Source organism: Cnephaeus nilssonii (assembly GCF_951640355.1).
Source record: "Cnephaeus nilssonii genome assembly, chromosome: 23".
NCBI lineage: Eukaryota > Metazoa > Chordata > Mammalia > Chiroptera > Vespertilionidae > Cnephaeus > Cnephaeus nilssonii.
The window spans coordinates 7837943-7858283 of NC_137094.1; the positions used below are offsets into that span (position 1 = coordinate 7837943).

Below are 20341 nucleotides of genomic sequence, written 5' to 3' on the forward strand. Positions count from 1 at the left end.
CAACAGAAAGAATGCATAAGTATTTTAGTTTCCTCGAAAGGTGATAAGATTCAGAATATGGCTCAGTTTCTTTTTGAAATAAAATCTCATAAATAAATAATTTTATGCACGCCTCTATCACTGCACTTACCACATGGGCTGAAAGGATTTTGTTTATGGACCTATTTTTCCAACTATACTACAAGCTTCTCAAGAATAAAATCTACGTCTCTCACTTTTGTAACCCAACACCTAGTATCGTATCAAGTTCTCAATTAATATTAGAGCCTTATATTCATCAGTATTTAAATATACTTCTAGTAATACTTTGCAAAATGTACTTAGTTTTTAAAGAAACTAAGAAAGTAGAAACAAAGAAGTTTGTTCCTCAAAAACCAGAATTTTTCTAATACAAAAAGCAGCAGAAGTTCAAGGGAAAAGCTGTGCATTCAGGTCTGAATTCAGGCCATAAAAACTGTCATTGTTAAGTCAGGTTCTCCACCTTCTCCAACTAGACTCGATGTTCACCTGAGAGCATTAAAGCACACGTCAATGCAGTAGAGAACACCATAGACAAACAGCATCCTAGAGATGGAGCCGTACCTGCTTCTGGTCCCAGGAACCACAACAGCACCACTTTCCTGATTTTTTCTCTGCAAAAATGCTGCAAATTTATTTCTTGTCGTAGGTGGCGTGCTTAGGGTATTTTTAATGGTAGTGCCATCCACCAGGGCAGGCAGCGGCATTTTGGAAGAGTCCGATGATGTCCTACCTTCACAGCCATCTCCCTTGGTCTTCTTTGCAAATGAGAGAGAATACTGACTCAGCAGATCATCCTCTGACAGCCCCTCTAAATAAAAACAGAGTGACCGTGAATACATGTTTGTCCGCATGCAGTTCAAGATTCGGCTTTAGCTTCACAGTCCATGTCCCTTTGTCCTAAAGGATAGTCTTTTTTTAAAAAAAAAAAAACAACAACTATGCACCAGAGAAGAAAATCCAAGGATAACTTAAATTTTTTTTTTCTAGGCTGTGTTTTACAATTTCACAAGTTAGAATGCTTTAATGTCAATTATTTGTACAATTTTATGTGAAATTACCCAAACCAAAATTTCAGGACACAATTTTGTAAAGCTATCTACTCATTATACTAAGGACTTAATTTTGAATGTAAAAAACAAATCAAAAAACTGTTTTAAGGGAATTTACATGTAAATATGTAATTAATCTAATGTTTAATTTAAAAAATGTCCCAGTAAAATCAGCAGCTACTTATACACACCATCTATGTGATTGTCAGGAGTCAGAAGTCATTTGCTAAGGGGCCCTAATTTGCTGCATGGCAAACGTATCCTGTGGTTTTAGATCAAAGACAAAGCAATACCAAGGCTGCAGCCCGATAGGCTGAGACACAGCGATAGCAGTAAGGAGTCTTAAGTTCAATGAAATCTCAGTGGCTGAGACACAGCAATAGCAGTAAGGAGTCTTAAGTTCAATGAAATCTCAGTGGCTGAGACACAGCGATAGCAGTAAGGAGTCTTAAGTTCAATGAAATCTCAGTGGCTGAGACACAGCGATAGCAGTAAGGAGTCTTAAATAAGTTCAATGAAATCACAGTCTGAACAGCTTCCACTCTCATAGGATTTAATGCCCATTACTCAAAAAAGTGTCAGTAAAATAGTTGAGGGCCCCAAAATACCAGAGACAAGATGATACCTCCATTTTTAAAGGTACAGATTGTTAAAAAGCTGTAGATCAGTAAGTTTGACTGTGACTCCTGGCATGAGCCTAAATCTATTTATTATGAAGGGAATTATGAGCCCTTACAGAAAACAAATATTGTAGGAGCCCCAACAAGGCTTCCTCAAGAAGCCACGCCAGACTAACCTCGTTTTCTTTTTGGAATAAGCTTTAGACGAGCTACTCAGGGCAATTCCATAGACTTAGCATATCCCGAGGAAGACACTCAGTGTCGCTCCCATTATCCTAGTAGACAGCAGCCAGAATCTACTGTGTATTAGTTACGCGGGGTATTGGGGTTAGCAGCAGGCTGGTCAGCCCTGAAAGACTGCTGTGATTATTAGTCTGAAAGGAGGGTGTCTATAGTGCTTTAGATTTCTGCACTTTCTCTGATGCAGGTGAACATTACATAAGCCAGTGGTTCTCAACCTTCCTAATGCCGCGACCCTTTAATACAGTTCCTCGTGTTGTGGTGACCCCCAACCATAACATTATTTTCGTTGCTACTTCATAACTGTAATGTTGCTACTGTTAATGAATCGTAATGTAAATATCTGTGTTTTCTGATGGTCTTAGGCGACCCACAGGTTGAGAACCGCTGCTGTAGAACCTAAGAGGAACTGTATTAAAGGGTCACGGCATTAGAAAGGTTGAGAACCACTGATTATAAGCAAACACATTTTAACCAAAACTTGAAGACACAGGAAGCCATACTTCTCAAATTTCTAGCTGACAAAAATAATACCTATATATTAGAAGATAATACAGAGATTCAAAAATTAAAAGAACATAATAAAAAGATTAGTGGGCAGAACAATGGATTAAAATGAATTCAGAACACCTCAGTAAGAATAACTTCACCTGCAGTTAAGTGTAAACGTGTAACTGTACCTGGTTTAACAGGAACTGGTGGATTTTGATGATAAACTCAGTAAATGCCAGCACCATGACAAGAATGCAAATAAAAGCTAACACTATCTTCGTTTGCAAAAACAAAATCCCCGTCTCTGGATGAAGGACTGAAACGCTGCCCCACTCGAAACCTCCCCTGTGCTGTGGTAAGGGACCACATGCTGACAATCACTCCCTGCGAGTTACACATGATGCTCACCGGGCAATAGATGCGGAACGTTCAGTTTGGGCAGAAATTCAGGAGGGTCACAGCAGCTGCCTCTAACTACATGAAGGGCTGTCACATGAAAGAGGGATTCGACTTATCCAATTTTGTTTTGGGTTGTTTTTCTTTGTGTCCGTGTGTAGGCCCAGGGGACAGGATCCATTGATAAGATACAGTTTAACAGAGCAGACTTAGTCTGACACAGAGCTTACTAACAATGAGCCGCTACACAAAAAGGATCGTCTATGTTGCGGGCGGCAGAAGGACAGGAAGGAACGAACACGTGTAGTGTACTTGCTTACGTACCAGGTGCTTTTATACGTTATCTTACATAACATACTAGTACATAAAGGTTTGTGGAATAGTCAATTTCACTCCCATAATAGAAGAGGAAACAAAGGTTGAGAGACATTATCATGAAAAATATTTAGGTTCATAAGGAATTAGGACATTTTGACCAAACATGTATAATCTATACCTAAATTTAAAAATTAGCCATTGCTGGTTTGGCTCAATGGATATAGAGTGTCGGCCTGAAGACTGAAGGATCCTGGGTTCGATTCCAGTCAAGGGCACATGCCCGGGTTGCAGGCTTGATCCCCAGTAGGGGGAGTGCAGGAGGCAGCCGATCAATGATTCTCTCTCATCATTGATGTTTCTCTCTCTTTCTGCCTCTCCCTTCCTCTGAAATCAATAAAAATATATTTTAAAAAATAATAAAAAGTAAAAGCATGAACTATAAGTTTGCAAAGGTGTTTGTTTTTGTTGCTAGTCTTTATTCATTCGGGGAATAAAGGGAAAGAATAGATTCTAGTTATTCTTTTTTTAAAAAATATATATTTTATTGATTTTTCACAGAGTGGAAGGGAGAGGGATAGAGAGTTAGAAACATTGATGAGAGAGAAACATCAATCAGCTGCCTCCCGCAACCAAGGTACATGCCCTTGACCAGAATCGAACCTGGGTCCCTTCAGTCTGCAGGCCGACGCTCCATCCACTGAGCCAAACTGGTTAGGGCTATAGTTATTCTTTCTACTTCTTAACGTTCTATGGTAAAAGACAAAAAACAAACTTTTTCCAATACCTAGTTTTCCATTCTCAGCACTTCTGTTCAACACTGTACTGGGGGTTCCAGCAGGCAAGAAAAAGAAATAGAAGGCATCCAGACTGGGAAAGGAGAAGCAAGACTGTCTCTCCTTATAGGTAATATGATTGTTTCTATGGAAAATCCTAGAGTCTATCAAAGTGAATTCAGCAAGGTTGCAAATTACAAAAACCACATTATCTTTAGCATAACAAATCTGAAAGATAGGGATCAATTTTATAATGAATATACAAACCCTGGGTAGCGAAAACTATAAAGCACTGCTAAAAATTAAATAAATGGATCAGAAAATTCAATATTCAGATGTCAATTCTCCCCCAAATTGATCTATAGATTAAACTAATTCCCAATCGACATCACAACAAGCTTCTTAAAAAACAAGTCTTAGCTGGTTTGGCTCAGTGGATAAAGCATCAGCCTGCGGGTTCAATTCCAGTCAAGGGCACATGCCAGGGTTGTGAGCTCGATCCCCAGTAGGGGGCTTGCAGGAGGCAGCCAATCGATGATCCTTTCTCATCATTGATGTTTCCATCTCTCTCTCCTTTTCCCTTCCTCTGAGATCAATATAAAAACAAAAACAGCCCTAACCGGTTTGGCTCAGTGGATAGAGTGTTGGCCTTCGGACTGAAAGGTCCCAGGTTCGATTCCGTTCAAGGGCATGTACCTTGGTTGCGGGCACATCCCCAGTAGGAGGTGTGCAGGAGGCAGCTGATCGATGTTTCTCTCTCATCGATGTTTCTAACTCTCTATCCCTCTCTCTTCCTCTCTGTAAAAAATCAATAAAATATATTAAAAAACAAAAATACAACAACAAACTGACAGTTGATTCTAAGATTTAAATGAAAATATGCACAACACAGAGTTAGCCAAAACAACCTTTCAAAAGAAGAACTAAGGGACTGTACTACTTGACTTTGAAATTGACTGTAAAGTTACAGTGATCAAGACAGTGTGTCCCGAATGAAGATAGGGAGTGAGACCAATGCTTCATAACACTTCAGAGAGACACACACACACACCCCAACTGATTGCCACCAAATGTGCCCAAGAATTCAATAGGAAAGGGTCATCTTTTTAACAAATGGCCCTGGGACGACTGAACTGGCAAAAACGTAATCTTGATCCTTACCTCATATCACATAAGAAAATCAATTAAAAATGGATCATAGGCCTAAATATGAGTTAAAACTATAAAACTTCTAAAAGAAACAGGAGAAATCTTAGTGACCTTGGGTTTAACAAAAATAGATTTCTTAAACATGACCAATGCTAACTAGCATTTCACAAAGACGAAATACATACCACTTCTTGGCCGTTTCACAATGGACAGCTTCCTTGGGAGATTCAGCGCTCTAGTGCTAATCACTTGTTCCATGCCCACAGTGCTTGGATTCTCCTTCAATCTCGTAGCACCTGGAACAGCGTCCAGCTCAAGTCTAGGGCAGTAATTCCTATGCCAAATGCTATTAACACTAGATGGTTTTTGAGATATTTTGTCATCCCAACTACGACTTCTTGACTGGGCAGGCTAAAATAGTAAAAGCAAAAAGGTTACTTGAAGAACATAGTAAATTATTTCCCTCTGCATCAACACAAATTATCAGCAAATAATTATCCTTAAAAAGAGCAGCTTTTTAATGAATTATCTGTCCTCTAATGACATTCCCTACACTTTCTGTTACGTGTACCTTGTATTCTTAGGTTTGTTCCTCTTCTAACGAGAGACAAGTGACCTTATTAGCTCATCCTAAGAAAAAATAGCCCTAGCTGGTTTGGCTGAGTGGATAGAGCTTCGGCCTGTGGACTGAGGGTCCCAGGTTCAATTCTGGTCAAGGGCACATGCCCGGGTCAGGCTCAATCCCCAGTAGGGGGTGTGCAGGAGGCAGCTGATTGATGATTCTCTCTCATTATTGATGTTTCTATCTATCTCCCTCTCCTTTCCTCTCTGAAATCAATAAAAAATATATTTAAAAAAAGAAAAGGCCCTAACCGGTTTGGCTCAGTGGAGAGAGCATCGGCCTGTGGACTGAAAGGTTCCAGGTTCGATTCCGGTCAAGGGCATGTACCTTGGTTGCAGGCACATCCCCAGTAGGAGATGTGCAGGAGGCAGCTGATCAATATTTCTAACTCTCTATTCCTCTCCCTTCCTCTCTGTAAAAAAATCAATAAAATATATTTTTTTTAAAAAAAGAGAAAAGAAAAAAATAAACTTCCTAAGATGAATGGTACAAGATATAAAGGCTGCAATGGAAGAAATGTGGACAAAAGCACTCTTAAAATTTGACATTAATTAGTTTAATAACCACCTGGCAATTAAGCCTTTAAATAATCACATACTCTTTACAAACCACCTGAAAGTTAAAACCATAAAATTATGTATTCGAAGTAATCAGCTATCCCACCTCTAGAAATCGGTTGGGCCAGCCAAACCAAAACGATCTCATTTCCAAAACTCTCAGTTTCTATGACACCCATACTTAGAACCGTCTTTCATGGACGATATGAAGGATCAGCTCCTGTGGTCTACACTGAGACTCACATAACACTGTCTCTGAGAAAGGGCTTCCTGCAGTCAGTGCTGGTGTATTTCCCACGGTTACTTGTTGAGTGAATGAACGTCAGTTACAGGATCTCTCATCCTCAGACCTGAACACTTGGAAACAAGCTGGCTTGCTTGCACTGCTAAGTCCTTTTGCTTCTTTGTCTTGCTGGTTCAGAAGTGTCTTCTTTCTCATAGTTTCCAGTCCAATCCAGACCTTTTTACCATTGCTCATTCTCATTAATTAATCAGTCCTTTACTAAGTATTTATTAAGCACATAAAACATGGTTAGGCTAGCTAATGGTCTGGAGTACAAAGAAAACAAAATAAATCCTTCCTTGTAAGGACTTCTCAATGAAAGCTCATAAAACCCTGCCTTTATGAAGATCACATTATTTTGGGAAGAATCAGAAAATAAACCAGAAATAAATTACATACAGTAAGTACTAAAAAGAAAAGAAAAAAAAAGAGAAATGTTACTAGGGAAAGTTGATGAAGATGAAGAGTTTTTGACTGTGGATAGATTTCAGGTTACAGGAAGTCATTTAAGTAGAGATTATGTGCTAGTACACAGACTGGAGATTGGGTTAGAATAAAGATGAATGAAAAGAGAATAGAGTCTGAATGAAAATATGAACAGAGAAGAGAGGATGGCGGGAGAGTGGACCAAGAGGGACAGAATTGGGGAAAAGTAGAAGAAAACAGGGAAGGGCTACAGAACACAGCGAGGGTGTTCATTAAACACTGGCTAAATTGTGCATCAGTGGGAACCAAGTTGTACTTGCAAGGGGAGTGTTTCTAGATTTGGGTCTTCAACATGACAAAGGGTGAACAGGGTGAGAGGAGAAAAAAGGCATCGAGTCCTTGGTATATTCAAACGGAATGTTCAAGTCTAAAGGTTTTTAATGTAAGGAAATTACCCGCTATACCTATGTTCTAAGAGACACAATTTCTTTAGCACCACGCTGCTTCTGATCTATACTCTGCACAGTGCCTGGATATAAAAACGCTTAAAAGGTGTTCACTACATGAAGCTCTGCCTTCAGTCACAGTTCTGAGACGTAACTGAATGTGCGTTTAGAAAGAAGCCATTAGGTTACCGTGGCAGCGTCTGGACTGTAGTCATCAATCTGTTCAAAAGTATTTATATCTTTATTTCCAAGTGCTATCTGAAGAGCTATCGAGTCATCAATATACCTAGGTTGGTAAGATTAAGGAAAAATGTTTTTATTAACAATGGAACAAAACCCACGTATTAAGAAGAAAAGTGGGCCTGGCCAGCGTGGCCTAGTGGTTGAGCGTCGAGCTATGAACCAGGTCAGGGCACATGCCCGGGTTGTGGGGCTGAGTCCCAGTGGGGGGTGTGCAGGAGGCAGCCAATCTATGATTCTCTCTCCCTTCCTCTCTGAAATCAATAAAAATATAAATTAAAAGAAATAAATAAAAGTGTATTCCATTGTCATAGAAAATCCTCAGGTTTATAACGTCAATGGATGCTACTTCCACACTCAGCATTACCGACACCACAAGCACATTTACTCATCTCTGCTTGTCACTGCAGGAGCTGGCTGTTTCCTGAAGCAAAGCCCAAGGCTTCGCTTACTCCCTCTCAGGAAGATGGAGAGGAGTCCTGGCCGCCAGCTGAGTGGCTGAGGCTCGGCACTGCCCCGGTGAGTGGCCAGTGGCTGTGGGATGGGCACCCTCATCGGGAGTCCGCGCACACCCACCATGCCGCTCCTGATACATCCAACTGCTTGTCACAAGTGTTTCTCTTAAGTGTCTCCATTGTTGTTGTTTTTTAAAGATCTATTTGGCTTCATTGGAGGATTCACAGATCAGCCAGCATTCCTAATGCTGTAGAAAGGAGTTTTAAGTGTCACCTTCAGAATATGTTCCTATCAAGTTAAACTAAGTAATTAACAAGCTACAGCGAATGAGCCTCAGATTTATAAACAAGAAGTTGCTCTAAATTTTCACTAGCATGCTAATTAAAATGAACAAAACACAGATTTCATTACAGAAAAGCAAGCAAGAAAGAGTTTGCAAGCTTTTTACTGAATGTCTCGCTAGAAATGCCACCATGGACACATGGAGGGACTGAAAAACGCTACCATGTGGTTCAGAAAGGATACTGCCCAGCATAGCTCAGCGCCGCAGGGTCAATGTCGTCTCCGTAGTCATTCAGAGGGACGAGCTTCCTTCTGATGGGATCAAACACTAGCTGGTAAAGGAAGGTGTTGTTGGCCCGAATAAACCCTTTGATGTAGTCTTCCGGTACTGTTATATTCATCTTGAGGTAATGCCCAATTTTCTTGATAACCTAACAATGGATGCAAAAATATTTATGGGTTATCTGCAAGTAAAGAATACAGAATGTATTAGCTCCAAGACCAATCTGCTTACATGAGAGGAGGATGAGGAGAAATAGAAAAACCAATAGTTTTTATCTACATTAAAAACCTCTCCCAAAACAAAAAACAAAAAAAAAACCTCTCCCAGCAAACACAACCATGTCAGATCACTTAAAATGCTGAGTTTCTATAACAGTATTTCCTTTGCATTTTCTATTATTAATCCAAGTAATGAGAAATTCAGTTACACCTCAAGTTTGCATTCCTAAGTACATATTCTTCACACTCAAAGTCCCTTTTATTCAGAAGCCAAAAAACCAAAACATACACAACTCAAGAATTAAAAACCCCCAAGCATTCTTAGATCATATTTTTAAAGAGAAATTGGCATTCTAAATCCTACTAACAGTTTGGATGATTAAAGACTGAAGTGGTTTTAAATATTTTCTATCAAATCACAGATGGAGAAGGGAAGACCCAGAGAACTGAAGGGATCCCGGAGTCACAGGAGGAGCGGGGCCTGACCCTGCATTCCCCGCTCTCCCACCGTCTCCCACCACAGACATCATGCTGCTGCACCAGCCCGAGCCCTGAGGACGCGCACTGACCCTTGGAAACAAAGGGGACTCTGCTTTGCAACCCTAGGGCTTTGGAGAACTACCCAGCGGGGAGGAAACAAGCTCTTTAATGTACACTGCTTTTTTCAAGGTCAAGACAGCAGAGGAATCACAGAGCAGAGATGTGATGTGAGGAATCACAGGCAGATTTCCCAGAGGCTCCGTGAGAGCACATCAGATTGCAGGAGGAAGAGATGAGAACCCGCTGCCTCCCATTAAGCCACATCAGAGAGATTTACATAAATGTGCAATTCTGCTCATAATTTTCACTTGTTTTAGAAGACATGGCTATTTTTCATAAAAATGTACTAGGCTATGTTAATATGTAATGAATTTATATAAATTTTAAGTGAATTAATAAATAATTTCAACTTTTGTTTTAATTTCTGATTTGGTAAGTATCAATAGCTATAACCTATATAAACAAAACTACCACCACAAAAAGCTTTTGAGAGTATAAAGGGGCCCAAGCTGGTTTGGCTCAGTGGATATAGTGTCGGCCTGGGGACTGAAGGGTCCCAGGTTCGATTCTGGTCAAGGGCACAAGCCCAGGTTGTGGGCTCGATCCCCAGTAGGGGGCGTGCAGGAGGCAGCCAATCAATGGTTCTCTCTCATCATTGATGTTTCTGTCTCTTTCTCCCTCTCCCTCCTTTCCTCTCAAATAAAATTTTTAAAAGGAGAGTATAAAGGGATCCTGAGACCAAAAGACTGAGAACCACTACTATTGAGTAATAGGACAGAGATAAAAAGATGGTACGTCTTAACATTATTCCTACCCTAGAATACTTTAAATAGCCCTTAAGTCTCTTTATATTACTCCTCATTTTAAAAACCACTACTAGTTTGTCAATTGCTGAAAATATGGTTCATTATGGTTGCCAAAAGCAAATTTCTAGTGTGGTAGTCATTTTATTTCAATGACACATTATTGGCTATTAACATATTTAAAATCCATATTCATAGTGTTTTATCTATTATTTAAGAAATGCTTCAAAAGTCGAATATGACAATTGGTAAGTCACTCTTACCTTTACAATATCTGGGTTATTGGCTAGCCTCAGCACTTTGCAGGCCTTTGCTAATCCAATCCCACGCAGTGATGAGAGATAGTCACAGCCGGAAAGAATGCACATATACCGAAACTTCTCCTCCGTGAACACATCCCCAAGCTGTCTGCACATGCCCAGCCGGGCCTGGTCAATTTCTAGTCCATTTCCAAACTGGTCCATTTTTAAAATCACCTTTTAAGAGGAAAGGAAATTGTTAATACCTATAAGGGCCATTTTTATTTTTTATTATAGAATTCACTGCAATATTTCTAAGAAATCTTTCTTGTTCTTCATCATAGCAACGAGAGAGAGAGATAGGTCGGCCAGTTACCTGCTGTCACATCTGTAAACAAATCAAGGTGAAGCACGGGCTACACTGACGCAAGGAATACCCTTTCTACACCTTTACTTCCTACTGACGTCACAGGTTGCCATGGTGATCAAATAGCAATTCATCCAGGAAGCACTTCCCCCTTACCTGCCACTGTTACTTTTTAAAAAGTAAACCGTTTTCTTATTTTTAAAGTAATACATGTTCATTATAGAAAGCTTGGAAAACAGAAATTCAGGAGGAATGAAATAGAAGTTGCCCTAAATCTCTCATCTATCGCTGTTACCCAGCATTATACTTTTGACGTAGATCTTTCTAGTCATCTATGTATAGATGAATAACAAAATGAGATCATCCTATATTTCTGTATTTTAACTTTCCTACTTAATATATCATAAAAATTTCCATTTAACAGTTTATACCCAATCCCATTATTAAAAAATGTACCTAATCTAATAGAAAAATATGAAGCAAATAATTATTAATAAAAAATAAGACTAAGTCTATATTCTACTAAAGAATTTGTACAAAACAACAAAATGCTCTAGCCGTAAGTTTACTCTGAAAAAGCACCCAGATTATACAAATGTCAAGCAGCAAAACCCATCTTTTCATTTTAAATAACTATTAACACTGTAAGTAGATATTAATTTCAGGTATTAAGTAAAATATTACTGGAGAGGAAAAACCGTAATTCCTTGGTTTACACTATTTTAGCACCTTTTTACAGCCGAAAGCGAGGAGATCCGAGTCCTCCGTGATGATAGCCTGCACAATACCAGCTTTGTTCAGATAGGCCAGCTGCGCATCTGCTTCGTATGGCGCCACGAGACAGTCGACACCCTGAGCCCGAGCCGCCTGGGGGAGAGGAGCAGTTAATGTGCAGAACAGCGTCTGGAAAGAACTAAACAACTCCCTGTTTCAAATCCATTCCATCACCAGCTTCAACGTGCACGTGCTAATACTATTTTCAAAAATCATATCCTTGCCCTAGCCAGTTTGGCTCAGTGGATAGAGCGTAGGCCTGTGGACTGAAGGGTCCCAGGTTCGATTCCGGTCAAGGGCACATGCCCGGGTTGCAAGCTCAACCCCCAGTAGGGGGAGTGCAGGAAGCATCCGATCAGTGATTCTCTCTCATCTTTGATGTGTCTGTCTCCCTCTTCCTCTCCCTCTGAAATCAATAAAAATATCTATAATAATAAAAGCGTAATATGCTAATTAGACCAGACGTCCTTTTGGACGTCCTTCCGGATGAAGCCAGGGCTGCAAGGGAGGCCTGGGTCCCGGGTGCCTGCCAGCAGCCGCAGGGAAGCCCTGGGTGCCGGAGGGAAGCTGGTGCTGGCAGCCAGGGGAAGGAAGGCCTACTCTTTCACGAATTTTGTGCATTGGGCCTCTAGTATATATATATAAATCATATCCTTTCAAGTATGCTCTTTCTACTTTTAGTCCTAGTATATAATGAACTGATCAGATAGCCACTAAGTCTTTTTTTTAAATCAACTTATAAATTTGGAGAAAAGAAACACTGCTTTACATGGGGAGGGGGCCAGTAACTGTAAGTCACAAAAGACAAGTTTCCATCTTAAGAATGGCTATGCAGACTGAAGGGTCTGGGTTCGATTCCCGTCAAAGGCACATGCCTAGGTTTGCGGGCTCGATCCCCAGTAGGGGGCATGCAGGAAGCAGCTGATAAATGATTCTCTCTCATCACTGATGTTTCTCTCTCTCCCTCTTTCTTCCTTTCCGAAATCAATAAAAATATATATTTTTAAAAAGACTATGCTCCAAAAGTATCTGGCATGTTTAGATCTCTAAATATATTTTCCCCATGAAAATAACAGGCTCTCTTGTCAGAGAGTCTACCTGACATTGATGAACTATAGAATCTAATCACTATATTTATCTTCCCAGTTGTTTTTCGAGCAGTTTGAACACAGGCCTGAAAAGGGGGCAGGGAGGGCTGGGGTTGTGGGCAGGTGGACACTAATAGTTGGTGAGAAAGCAGAGCAGATGAAGCAGCCTGAAGTCTACAGAGTTCCCGAGTCAGCGAGGCTGGTTCAGGATCTCGGCCAGGCGGCCAGGAGCGAAGGGTCAGTAAGTGTTGAAGACTCGATGCCAGTGGGGGTGGGACTGAGGCCCCAGCAATGCGCCCCTCCACCTCCGGGACATGCTGATGGAGTTCATCTGGGGTCTTATTTGAAAGGGGAGAGCTCAGCTTATTCCTCGGGCTTTCTCCCCTGGAAATGCTGGATTCTACCTAAGCAAACGGTTCCCTTCTTGCTGACAACAGCCCTCTCCAGGAGGTCAGGCCTACAATAATTCCCTCCCTTCACCTCCTTGCTCTCCCAGCAATAAACAACTGACAACCAGCTTCCATGAACGTCGCCATTTGTTAGTTAGGCATCATTTCTTTCTTTAAATCCTCACCCGAGGATATTTTCCCATTGATTTTTTAGGGAGAGCCGAAGAGAGGGAAAGACAGAAACATTGGTGTGGGAGAAACACACTGAGTGGCTGCCTCCTGCACGAGTCCCAACCAGGGCCCGGGCTGGGGAGGAGCCTGCAACCTAGGTATGTGCCCTTGAAAGGAATCAAACCCGGGATCCTTCGGTCCGCAGGCTCTATCCACTGAGCCAAACCGGCGAGGGCGGCATTATTTCTTGTTTGGCTTACTTTTTTTTTTTTTTTTTTAATATATCTTATTGATTTTTTATACAGAGGAAGGGAGGATAGAGAGCTAGAAACATCGATGAGAGAGAAACATTGATCAGCTGCCTCCTGCACACCCTGCACTGGGGATGTGCCCACAACCAAGGTACATGCCCTTGACTGGAATCGAACCTGGGACCCTTCAGTCCGCAGGCCGACTTCTATCCACTGAGCCAAACCGGTCAGAGCTTGTTTGGCTTACTTTAATGACTTTGTGGGCCATCGCATGTGTGATGTTGACGCAGCGGGTGAAACAGTCTCTGGCCTCTGAGACCTTCCCCTCGCGAAGAAGCTGCTTTCCCTTAAGGAGGTTGGCTTGTCGTCGTCTGCAAGGAACAAGAAAATTCAGAGCTGGATCAAGAAACTATGATAAAACTCGAATGCAAGAAATTTCCCTCGAATAAAAAAAAGTCTGGCTCATTTGAAAGTGCACACCTGGTCCTTGAGAATATTAACCCACAGGCCCTGGGCTGCTAAGCAAAAGCACAAGTGCTTTCTAGTGCACACACACAGGTCAGCTCAGCGGGCTCAGCACAGCAAAGCTTTGTCAGAAGAAAATGAACTAAGACACTTAAGAAAACGTGAATCAAGGCTTTTCCACCATTAAAACCACTTCCACGTGTAAAGGATGGAACTTTATCAACATACAAGGAACTTGAGGAACGCTGTTTCTGTGAGCTTTTCTGTGAAATCTATTAGAGAACAAATTTCAGAAAAAAAACAAAACATGGGAGACACTGATATAAGGACTAGTGATAACCACATAGTAAATTGTAGGAATCAAAACTAAGGAAGGGTCAAACCAAGAGAGCCATAGCTGCCGCTCTGACAAGGAGCAGCACTACATTGGAGAGAGAGTACCCGGGAAAGAAAATAAACTTCAACTGTTTTCAATAATCACATCGGCAGTGGAAGTGTTGGTACTGTTGAGTATAACAGTGGGAGAAAATAAATGATTACTGTTGTCCCCAGTTATCCCCCGTTTTGCTTTCCAGAGTTTGTTACCCAGAGTCAAGTGAAGACTGAAAATATTAAATGGAAAATTCCAGAAATAAGCAAAATTGGTAAGTTTTAAATTGTGTGCCGTTCTCAGAAGCAGGGTGAAATCTTGTGCCATCCGGCTCTATCCAGCCTGGGATGTAAATCATCCCTTTGCCCAGTGCATCTACTTCACTTCATCTCATCCCATAGGCATTGTATCTACATCATCACGAGAAGGGTGGGCCTGGCCGGTGTGGCTCAGAGGACAGAGCATCGGCCTGCGGCCTGAGGGGTCCCGCGTTCGATTCCCAGTCAGGACACATGCCTGGGTTGCTGGCTTAGTCCCCAGTGGGGAGCGTGCAGGAGGCAGCTGATCCATGATTTTCTCTCTCAACATTGATGTTTCTATCTCTCTCTCCCTCTCCCTCATCTCTGAAATCAATATATATTAAAAAAAAAAAAAAGAATAAGGGTGAGTAGAATATAAGATATTTCGAGGGAGTAGAGACAGATCACATTTACATAACTTTTATTATAGGTTATTATGCTTGTTGTATTTTATTAACAGTTATTGTTGTTAATCACTTCCTGTGCCTAACTTACAAATTAAACTTTGTCAGATGTCTGTGTAACAGGGCTTGGTTCTATTGCGGTTTCAGGCATCCACTGGGGGTCTTGGCATATGTACCCACTGAATAAGGGGGGACGACTGTAATTAGAAGACGCTCTAACTTTATCATCCCCTGTACCCTTAAAACAAGGTTTCTCAGTCTGGAAGGAAGGAGATACTGATGAAGTACAGAAGTTAAGTAAAAACACAGCCGCCTCTCTCCGGGCCCCTGCGTGGGGCTTGCGTCAGGTGGGAATTGGAAGGGTTATTTATTGACATCACCTGAAAATAAATTGAATTTGAATTGGAAGTTATCAGTCTGAACTAATGAGGTTTTTTTCATCAAGTAAATGCACACATACATGCTCAGGGTTGTGGGCTCGATCCCCAGTAGTGGGTGTGCAGGAGGCAACCTATTGATGCTTCGCTCTCACTCAATGTTTCTCTCTCTCAAAATCAGTAAAAAAATTTTAAAAAATGGATAGATGGTAGGAGGCTTGACTTGGGGTGGTGAATACACAACACAATATACAGATGATATATTATAGAACTGTACCCCCTGAAACTCCAAATAATTGTATTAACCAATGTCACCCCAATAAATTTCATTTTAAAAAATGGACACAACTAATAATGAAGAAATTCACTATCACGGTGAAATTTTAACATTCTTTTCTCAGTAACTGATGGATTAAGAAGACACACATAAAAAACAAAAGAACCAGTAAAGATATGGAAGACTGGAATCCTACAATCAATAAGCTTGATTTACTGGACAGAAAAGCCTTCCACTCAATAATTAGAGAATGCACATTCCTTTCTAGCACACAGAAAACTTAAGGAAATTTGTTCATGTACTAGACCAGTGGTCGGCAAACCGTGGCTCACGAGCCACATGCGGCTCTTTGGCCCCTTGAGTGTGGCTCTTCCACAAAATACCACGGCCTGGGCGAGTCTATTTTGAAGAAGTGGCGTTAGAAGAATTTAAGTTTAAAAAACTTGGCTCTCAAAAGAAATTTCAGTCGTTGTACTGTTGATATTTGGCTCTGTTGACTAATGAGTTTGCCGACCACTGCACTAGACTATAAAAGAGCCTCAATAAATTAAATATTTCACAAAACACTAGTATTGGGTCTGGGGATGGATGATGCTGCCACGGAGCATAGCTGGGGCGGCCTGGGCTGCCCTGTCTCCATGAAACCGAGTCTACAGGTGAAGAGGCTTGCCTAAGGTCACCTGGGAGGAAGCCCAGAAGACTGGGGTGCCTCTTCCCACTGCCCGAGGCGGAGATTCCCATGGAGCTGGGCGGGCCAAGCCTTCCAGCTTCCTGGAGACTCACAGGCTAATCTGCATTCTTAGGGGCCAGCACTCTGCACAGGTACCACCCGGACCCCGGACCGGGAAGGCCGGAGAGGGTTCGGGAAGAACCATGGGGGGGGAGGGCTCCTAAGCAGGTGCTGAGGGCACCAGACACCCTAAGTCCTCCCTGCGCGGCGGGGGCACCTCCGAGGCCCCGTACCCCGCCGCCCCCTCAATCTGAGCTGCAGCCCCCAGAAGCTGCTGCATGAGCGGCAGCCCCAACTGCGTGCGGGCGGACAGGCAGACGCTCCTGCAGCACTGCCAGGCCGGCGGGAGCGGGCCCTGGCCCCTGCAGGAGCGCGTGGCAGACGAGAACCTCAGGCCTTCCCTGGGATGGAGATCCAGCTCCGCACGAGGAGCAGAGGCTGAGCGGGCCTGGCCCACACGCTCACCCCTCGGGGCGCCCCGAACGCCTGCCCAGCAGCACGCGGCCGCCTCTCCCCGGGCCCCTGCGTGGGGCTTGCGTCAGGTGGGAATCGGAAGGGTTATTTATTGACATCACCTGAAAAGAAATAAGCTCTCTGTGCTGCTGAGAAAAAAAAAAAAAAAACAAACAAACTAGGATTAGCCTGGCCAAAGTGGCTCAGTGGATGAGCGTTGATCTATGAACCAGGAGGTCACAGTCTGATTCCCAGTCAGGGCACGTGCCCAGGTTGCAGATCCCGTGTTGGGGCGTGCAGGAGGCAGGCGATGGATGATTCTCTCTCATCATTGGTGTTTCTCCCTCCCTCCCTCTCTGAAATCAATAAAAGTATATTAAAAAAACCAAACAACTAGTATTCTACAAACCATAGCATCAGACCTCAATACAATCAAGTCAGAGATGAAATAGAGGCTCAACTTACTCTCTTCTGGACTTCTCCACTTCCTTTTTAGAAGGCAAAGTACATCCATCAAATACAAGAATAGGCTTGATCCCATGAGACAGTAACATATTTACAAATTTCATGCAAAATCCTACATACCTACAAAAATAAAAGGCACTTAAGTGTTTTGCATCTTGTAAGTAATACTTTTTAAAACCTGATAAAATGAATTAGGGCCGAAACCGGTTTGGCTCAGTGGATAGAGCGTCGGCCTGCGGACTCAAGGGTCCCAGGTTCGATTCCGGTCAAGGGCATGTACCTTGGTTGCGGGCACATCCCCAGTGGGGGGTGTGCAGGAGGCAGCTGATCGATGTTTCTCTCTCATCGATGTTTCTAACTCTCTATCCCTCTCTCTTCCTCTCTGTAAAAATCAATAAAATATATTAAAAAAAAAAATGAATTAGGAAAAGAGGTTTGTATTTTTTTAAAGAAAATGTTTTCATAGGAAATGAACATTAATTTACATCGCCCATCATTTCACTAGAAAAGGGGATCTTTTAACTCAAAATGGAAATAAAGGCATAATCTTAAAAAGCAGTCATTTAAATCAACTATATTCATCTTAATGAAAGGCTCACTACGTTGTCCTTTTTCTTTTGACTGTAAACTACTGACAACGAACCTTCGTTGGTCTTAAGAAGCAACGAAAAACCTGTATTCTTCAAGTACAGTTGCAACTGCTTAAATGTAATGGTGGAAAAGAAACTGCTTTAAAACACGATCACAGCTGAAACCGGTTTGGCTCAGTGGATAGAGCATCGGCCTGCGGACTCAAGGGTCCCCAGGTTCGATTCCGGTCGAGGGCATGTACCTTGGTTGCGGGCACATCCCCAGTAGGGGGTGTGCAAGAGGCAGCTGATCCTCTCATCGATGTTTCTAACTCTCTATCCCTCTCTCTTCCTCTCTGTAAAAAATCAATAAAAAATATTAAATAAAAAACAAACAAAAAAAACAAACACGATCACAGCGCAGGAGTGGCAGGTGTGCTAGGCTCCTCCAGATCCCACACACACACTGTCACAAGCTGCTTGTTTGGGGTCCTAAGAGCCCCAAACATTCACCATGCAATAATGACTTCCCCCTTCCTTCTGAGAAACAAACAGGATTAACACATTTCACCTGTTGTCTAGGGTGCTTAAGTACTAGTAAGATCTGTGAGCCTTGCCTGGAGATAAGTTATATATTGCAAAAAAGAAAACAAATAATTAGTGCCCAGATCCCTGCGGAAAACCTGTCCAAAAATTGTGCTCGTTTTTCTAATGTTTCTATTTAAAAAATAAAGAGGCCATCAGTCCTGCCTCAAAGGAGGTCGCGGAGTTTATCACTGGACGTAAACATGGCCCACCAGTGCTGGGATTTTCAGAACACGGTTTACTTCAGACAAAAGGTAACAGGAGACGATTTGGGGGTTTTGTCCATCAGTGTGCTGATGGTCTGGCTTAATCCAAATAAAAAGTAGGAATAAAGGCATAATCTTAAAAAGCAATCATTTAAATCAAATATATTCATCTTAATGAAAGGCTCACTGCGTTGTCCTTTTTCTTTTGACTGTAAACTGCTGACAACGGACCTTCGTTGGTCTTAAGAAGCAATGAAAAACCTGTATTCTTCAAGTACAGTTGCAACTGCTTAAATGTAATGGTGGAGAAGAAACTGCTTTAAAACAGTTTATCCTTCCTTTCTATCCCAGAAGGAAGTCATTCCCAATTTGGCAATGTTCTAAAACACACTTCTGGATAAACCTGGCACTGAATGAAAAATAAGGCATTTTCTTTCTTTTTTTTTTTTAAAGAAAATGTTTTCATAGGAAATGAACATTAATTTACATCTCCCATCATTTCATTAAAAAGGGGGCTCTTATAACTCAAAATGGAAAATAAGGCATTATACGTCTCACTCTTGGACAACAAGCTAACATGAGATCCAGACTTACTTATCGGTAGGTTCCCCTTTGGCTAGTTTCTCAGCACAAGCAATAGCACCTTTGTGAAGCCAGCAATACGTATCCACGGCTACCACCTGCCCCTTATACTTCCTCACGTGGACGGGCTCCGAAGCGTCTTTGATAAACTGCAGTAATCCTTGTATCCCCATCGCGCCAAGTTAGCTACATGATGCGAAAGGAGAAGGGGAAAACAGCAACATTTAAAAGCAAATATACATTTACCCAAAAGTTCAAGGAAAAAAAAAAAAAAGGAGTCTGGAAACTAATAAGGACCTGTTACTATTCAGATACTTGAGAATCATTGTTTTCAAATATTTTAACGGGGCTCCTCCCTGTCAAACAATTTCCTTCCATAGTCTGGAATTTTCTTTCCAAAGTGCTTTCCCACTTGGAATCATGATGTGTGCTCCAAGCCCTTCACACAGTACCAGACACATGGAGGTGTTCAAGAGGTATGAGTCTCTCCTCTCTAAAAAATGCATTGCTGCCCGGCCGGCGTGGCTCAGTGGTTGAGCGTGGACCTATGAACCAGGTGGTCACGGTTCGATTCCTGGGGTTGCAGGCTCGATCTTTAGTGGGGAGAGGGTGTGCAGGAGGCAGCCAATCAATGATTCTTTCTCATCATTGATGCTTTGCTCTCTCTCTCTCCCTCTCCCAAATCAATAAAAATATATTTTTAAAAAACAACAACAAGGAGTTGTGGAGGCAGCCACAGTTCCAGGATCTGTCCTTGACCCCTTGATTAGAGTTAAGTGTCCACCTCCACCTGTCCATTTGGTGAGCAGCTGAAGCAGTTGATTAATGATTCTCTCTCATCATTGATGTTTCTCTCTCTCCCTCGCCCTTCCTCTCAGAAACCAATACAAACATTTAAGAAAAAAGAAAAAAAAGGCATTGCTAAAACCTGTAAAATTGTTCCTGCTATGGCATCACATTCCCTCTACGCAGGCATTATACCCTAAGAGGCAACGTGCAAATGAGCATAGGAGTGGAAACTCCAAACGCTTGTAGGAAGGTAGGCATTTCAACTGAGAAGTGTAAC

At 42.0% G+C, this 20341-nt stretch overlaps 1 protein-coding gene across 3 annotated transcripts in view; it reads right to left on the reverse strand.

The window, feature by feature from the left end:
* Positions 1-20341, reverse strand: part of EXO1 (exonuclease 1) — a 35242-nt gene that overhangs the window by 13665 nt on the left and 1236 nt on the right. For all 3 annotated transcript variants that reach the window (XM_079763548.1, XM_079763546.1, XM_079763547.1), the window contains exons 3-11: positions 19288-19461; positions 17334-17453; positions 13741-13864; positions 11550-11687; positions 10478-10690; positions 8614-8801; positions 7582-7678; positions 5244-5469; positions 583-829 (exon numbers count right to left, since the gene is read on the reverse strand). In XM_079763548.1, coding sequence (XP_079619674.1) covers positions 583-829; positions 5244-5469; positions 7582-7678; positions 8614-8801; positions 10478-10690; positions 11550-11687; positions 13741-13864; positions 17334-17453; positions 19288-19448 — 1514 coding nt within the window. In that variant the 5' untranslated portion in view covers positions 19449-19461. The remainder of the gene's footprint in view (positions 1-582; positions 830-5243; positions 5470-7581; positions 7679-8613; positions 8802-10477; positions 10691-11549; positions 11688-13740; positions 13865-17333; positions 17454-19287; positions 19462-20341) is intronic.